At 43.5% G+C, this 6,405-nt stretch overlaps 1 protein-coding gene across 1 annotated transcript in view; it reads right to left on the reverse strand.

Annotated features, from left to right (window-relative positions):
• CHCHD6 (coiled-coil-helix-coiled-coil-helix domain containing 6) overlaps window positions 1-6,405 on the reverse strand; it is a 237,324-nt gene that overhangs the window by 197,952 nt on the left and 32,967 nt on the right. The window contains exon 4 of the mRNA XM_006763226.2: window positions 4,222-4,366. Coding sequence (XP_006763289.1) covers window positions 4,222-4,366 — 145 coding nt within the window. The remainder of the gene's footprint in view (window positions 1-4,221; window positions 4,367-6,405) is intronic.

A 6,405-nucleotide genomic window follows, 5' to 3' on the forward strand; every position in this document is an offset into this window, starting at 1 on the left:
TTAGGGGCGACCAGGCCAGCATTGGAGGGCAGTTGGGGGCGACCAGGCCTGCAGGGGAGGGCAGTTGGGGGCAATTGGGGCGGCAGGAGAGCAGGTAGGCATTAATCAGGCTGGTAGGGGGGTGGTTACGGGGTGATCAGGCTGGCAGGCAGAAGCAGTGAGGGGCAATCAGACAGGCAGGCGAGTGGTTGGGAGCAAGCAGTCCCAGATTGTGAGAGGGATGTCCGACTGCCCTCTTGGCTGGTTGGGAGCAAGCAGTCCCAGATTGTGAGAGGGATGTCCGACTGCCCTCTTGGCAGTCAGCTATCCCTTGGGGGTTCCCAGATTGGAGAGGGTGCAGGCTGGGCTAAGGGACACCCGCTCCCCAGTGCATGAATTTAGTGCACTGGGTCTCTAGTAGATAGATAGATAGATTGATAGATTGATAGATAGATAGATTATGGTAGACTATATTCCCTGTGCTGCACTTTATATCCCCATGACTATTCTGTAACAACCAATTTGTATTATTTAATCCCTTCACCATTTTCATCCATCCTCCCAACCTTCCTCCCATCTTGCAACTGTCAAAATATTCTCTGTATCTATTAGTCTGTTTCTGTTCTGCTTATTCATTTATTTTGTTTTTTTACGTACCACATATAAATAAAATCATATGGCATTTGTCTTCCTCTGTCTGACTTCACTCAACACAATAGCCTCTAGGTCCATCCATGTTGTTGCAGATGGCAAGATTTCATTCTTTTTTTGGCTGAGTCATATTCCATTGCATATACATATCACTTCTTTGTTACCCATCCATCTATTGGTTGCTTCTATATCTTAGCAATTGTAAATAATACTGTAATGACATTTAGGTTGCTTCTATATCTTGGCTATTGTAAATAATACTGTAATGAACATATAAATATACTAGAGGCCTGGAGCAAGGATTCATGCACCGGTGGGGTCCCTCAACCTGGCCTATGGGGTGTGGGCTATAACTGGCTCTCTGACATCCCCTGAGGGATCCTGGATTGCGAGAGGGAAGTTCTCAGGTGATGCACCCCGGAATCGGGCTCCCTCCTCTCTGGTTCCAGGTGTGTCACCCAAGAACTGCAGCTCCCAAGTCACCGCAGCTCCTGTGTTGAGCGTCTGCCCCCTGGTGGTCAGTGTGCATCATAGCTACTGGCCGGTCAGCTGGTTGCTTAGGCTTTTATATGTATAGCTGTCTTTTCAACCTAGTGTTTGAGTCTCTTTGCATAAATACCCAGAAGTGATTTTTTTTCCCTCCCAGTTTTAACCATCACATGAGGATAAGGGACCAGCCAACTCCAAGACTCCTCTCCTCCTCCCAGTCTCAATATGGCTTCTTCTTTATATCCTTAGTTGTAAGACTTCTGTTCAGCTAGATTTCAGGAAATCAGGCTATATCTTACTTATTTCCATTTACCAAGAAATTAACCCAATGCCTAACATATAACAGGGATACAGAGAAAATTTTATGTAAGTTGCTCACCAAAAAAGAAAAGAAAGTTTTTATTTCCTATCTATATAATGCAATCATGTATACTTAATCATATGTATCAAGACTCTAACAGGCAAGGTTATAAATTTCATTCTTCCCTAAAGTAAAGCCACTGCCAAGCCTGTATTGCTCCATTCACTGGATTTTTAAAAGCTCTTCCCATCAGAAAAATGAGCCCAAGAAGTCACTCTGTTCTTTCTTATTTCTCTCTGGAATGTTTTGGACTCCAAAACATTGATTGGATACCAACTTCCTCCCCCATCCAATTCAGAGAGAAGCACACCTCACATAGGCTCAATTGATACCCAAGGCCATTGCCCCAATTATAACTGGGCTTTAGCAGTCAGCAAGTGGCAAGAATCAGGCATAAACATACTCAAAAACAGTTCATCACTGATGCACTAGATGGGAAATGATAACATTTTTGTTATCAGAAGTAGGTTATACAAATGATTGCCTTTTCTTGTCATTAGTTTTATGAACTTTTCCCAATAATGAGCTGAATCATTCCTTATGCAGAAAGGGATTTAAAAATCAATATTGTAAAAGTCAGAGGCAAAAAGACAGGGCAGAAGCACACATTAAATGTCAAACTGCACTCAGCCAACTCAAAAGGAAATCCTTCAGGCAAGGCTACAGGTTCAAGAATGCAGGGCTTGCAAACACTAGTCAGAGTAGCCACCTAGAACAAGTGGGCAGCCAGCTCATGCCAGAGGCCATGCCTGTTTTGCCTCGGGGTTCAACCTGGCCTCCTCACAAGGAGGATATGCTGCCTCACAGGATGACAGCCTCAGGATGACAGTCCTGGTCAGCCATTCAACAAATAACCCCACCGTGGCCCCCCACCTTGGCCCCCTACCTTGGCCTCCTCATTCAGTCAAAACTGAAAGTCCCTGAAGAGAGGATCTGACTGGCTGGCCTTGGACCCTGTGCTCTGATCCTCCCAGTACCCGTGACAGGGGGAGAGAAGAGATCTAGCTTCCACAGAGGAAGTCAGACATTAGAATTGCAATCCCTGCAAGATGACACATCATCAAGAAACAGGTAAGTTTTCAAAAGAAAACAGGGCCTCTAAATGCATGAAGAAAAGTAGTTACTAAACATCTTCAAAACAAAGGAAGTCACTTGCTTCACTATTCCCTAGGAACTCTGGTTCAGAAGGGCATTAGCCATCCAGAGATTTTGGGGTGGGACTCAAGTAAGGATGTTATCTCCTATCCTGTAAAGTTTCCCTCCATTTAAAAACTACCCACCTGTACTGGAGGTCATTTACGTTGCTTCCCACTTGTACAGGTTCTCTTGCAGGAAGAAGGGCCCAGCTCTCTTCTTTGCAGGTAGAGAAGGGAAGCTGTGAATTCCCGTTCACTATAATTAACACATTCCAGGTGAGAACAGACAGCACACCTGGAAGCTGCAATTTTTCATGCTATATGACTGTCCTAGGTGGCCAACCAACTGATTAACCCTTCATCTCCAGGACCAGGGTCCTTTTGACTTGGTTTTCAAACTGCCAGCAAAGGGGTGACAACCTGCCTGCCCCTCAGACACTAACTGCAAGAGCCTCTAAAACTGTGTTCTCACCCCAGTTTTTCTACATTACATAATTGATTCTTCACCAGGATGCCACGGGGTTCTAAAAACACAAGTCAAATCACATCATCCCTATCCTTACGAACTTCTGGGAATCCTCTGCAGTTTCAGAGTCACTGTGAGCTATATTGTGGGTTAACTACTCATGATGTCCAAGGCCTTCTCTAAACTGTCTTCATACCTCTCTCACTCCTTCTCCGGACCCATCACCTCCTAGATATCCACCTATCTCAGCCCAGCTGCTCCCTCAGCCTGGGGGATCCACATTGCTCAAGGCTGAGATCGATGCCATCTCTTCCACCTGCAGTTGACACCACTGCCTCTGCATTCCCAACCATATTATCTTCACCTTCATTACACACTTAATGTAACCGATTTGGCCTTTTTCAAAGTTTTTGTATAAGTCTGCCTTCCCCACTAGACTGATCATTTCACAAGGGACAGGACCCTACCTTGTTTGTATTTCTCAGAGAGGGTCTAGTTCAGCCAACATTTCTTATGGGATTACTGTACACTTGGACCATCTGTGCACTCACAGCAGAATAGACTCCCATCAGTTAAGTGTATTAATAACAATAGCCCACATTCATGATCTGCCAGGGAGCACTAAGCCCTGCACAGTTACTTATCACCTCCACTGATCCCTTGGGCAATACTGTGTGCAAACAGCCTAATCCTCAAACAAGGCTCATGGACACTGGAGGATGTGTTCATAACAAGTAAGGAGCTAGGATTCACACCCAGGCTGCCTACCTCTACAAACTTAACATCTCATTTACTGCATGGCCCAAGACCCAGTCTTCTCCCTTCACACATACCACTGCAGCACTTACACCTGTTAAGTTTCAGATCAGAACCAAGCCATCAAATGATCCAGTCCTTAAACTATAGGCCTGAGGTCCCCAGAGACTGAAAACACAGACCAGAGGTAGCAACGCGTATCAGCACCAGAGCAAGGGTTATAAGAACTCAGGTTCCTGGTTCCTAAAAATACACCCTTTCCACAAGGTGACTCAGAGGACAGCCTGGGCCCTGGGCTTCAGACAAATCAGGTCATAGGCCTGACCTCTGCTTCCCTGCATTGTGAGAGCATAAAAGGCCAGCTCAGGAAGATCAGCACTCACCAGCAGCGCTGACTTCTGCTTCTCCTGGTCAAGGCTGTCCTCCCCGCGGTGCAGGGGTGCATTCCGGTACTTTGTGGCTGCCTCTTTTTCCCTCATTGCCGCCTGAAACAGCTCATCCTGGACTATAGCCTGCTTCTGTTTATACCTGTGCCAGGAGAGACATGAAAGAAGCAGGTGCAGATATAATGACTTGGCAGAAGAAAGCCAAGAAAAAGTTTGTGCACTCACTTCAGCTGACCAGGGAACTGGGATCTGTGGGCCAATGGCACTTAAATCTAACACTAGCCAGAGAGAGTACTGTGAAAGCTCAGACCAGACCGTCTGACCCCTCAGAAGTCAGGCATCAGTGACAGTGCCCAAGGCAAGGGGATACAGTGACTCTCTCGGCCAGAACAATATGGATTAAGAACAGGAGAGCTGACTACCAAGTGAGGAATCAGGCAGTCATATCCCAAATGTTAAATTCTTGGGGCAAGATTTCAATCCCTCGCTACCCATTTTTTCAAAGTGGATTGGAAGGGTGGAAAACTCACCTTCCCTGCCTCCACTTGAGTGCTTGAAGGTTTTTAGATAGCAGCAGCCCTCTGTTTTGAACATGTAAACCTTCATTCTGAATCTGTCCCTAATCTTTGAACTGTTTATGGGCTTTTTGCCCAGTAAAATAATCATAAAGAGTGAAAAAAGTTACTAGTACTAAGATGCTGTTAGTATTATTTATTATAGTGTAAAACATGCAAACAACTGAAATGTCTTTTAACTTGACCTTGATTGTTGGACATCTGCTATAATCACATAATGGTATATTATATCATCATTATGAAATACATTATTTGATTTGTCTATAGGTTGAATCTAAAAAGTGAGTATCAATAAACTACTTTTAGCAATAAAAATGTTTAAAAAGCAGGTGTAACAAATGGAAAAAAATTATAATACTAAGTGAAAACAGCAAAATATAAAATTATATATGACTGAAAAAATAAGCCTAAACTAAGGAAAAGAACACATTTGAAAGAAACATTCCAAAATACTAACAGTGGTTGTCTTGAAATGGTGAACCAATGGATCAATTTGTTCATTTTAAATATTTTCTAAGTCTTTCATTAGCATGTATCACTTAATCATTTTTTTCACTGTTTAAAAGTACCCAAAAAGGCGTTCAAGTTAGTTATTCTTGGAGAGGCCTCTTAGGATTAGTGAGGTAAAATTCTTAGGCTGTCAATCTTAATCCATGACTATGGAACAGACCTGCAAGGCTGACTTACTGAAGGGAAAAAAACAACTGTGATTCACCCCTTAAACAAATTCACTTGGTCCTTTATCTGTCCTCAAGGGTGTTAAAGAAGGTGATCAATAACAACTACAGCTAGCATTCATAGAGAACTCTGTGTGCCAGGCACTGTGTGTACTTTTTATACATTAACATATTTAATCACGACAATACTCCATGAAAGGGGTACTCAAATTATGTCCTTCTCAGAGACCTAAAGAGATGCAATGATTTTCCAGGGTCACATTTCCAGTAAGTTGTAAAATCAGAACACAAACCTGCACTCCAGGAGGGCCTCTGTGCCTTAACCACTATTCTACAAGCCACAGGAGGAGAAGCAGGTTCCAGTTCACAGGTATGGCCAGCTCTCCAGGGTTTGGCCTATGCTGATGGGAAGTGTCACCAGCATCCTAGAGCCAAGTCCATCTCATCAATTATAGCTAGAATTGTGAGGGTCCAATTTCTCTTTCATACCTCTAAAAATATGCCTGCACATGCACACAGGCACAGAAGGCACAGACACTCAACTATTTAGTCCTGGCTTTTTCAAGTGAATTTTTTGAAAACATTAACAATCAATGTCCACATGCCCCATTTGGTGTTTCTTCACCTTTAAACTAGGACCAGTACCACCTATACCATAGGGTTGTCATGCAATCTAAATAAGACAAAGTATATGAGGCAAACCCTAGAGCAGGGGGGGCAACCCCTGGCATGCATGCCAAACATGGCACGCCAGTAACTTTTGCTGGCACGCGAAACCCTCTCTTATAATCTTCCATTTACAATTTTTTTTTAATATCGACTTTTTTGTTTTTCAGATAAATTCAGTGTAGGTGCATCTTAGATAAATAAATAATTTTACATAACAAGTTATCTTAAAGACCATAGACATGGATTGACGAGAGAGGGGA

The sequence above is a fragment of the Myotis davidii genome, unplaced genomic scaffold (assembly GCF_000327345.1).
Source record: "Myotis davidii unplaced genomic scaffold, ASM32734v1 scaffold78, whole genome shotgun sequence".
NCBI lineage: Eukaryota > Metazoa > Chordata > Mammalia > Chiroptera > Vespertilionidae > Myotis > Myotis davidii.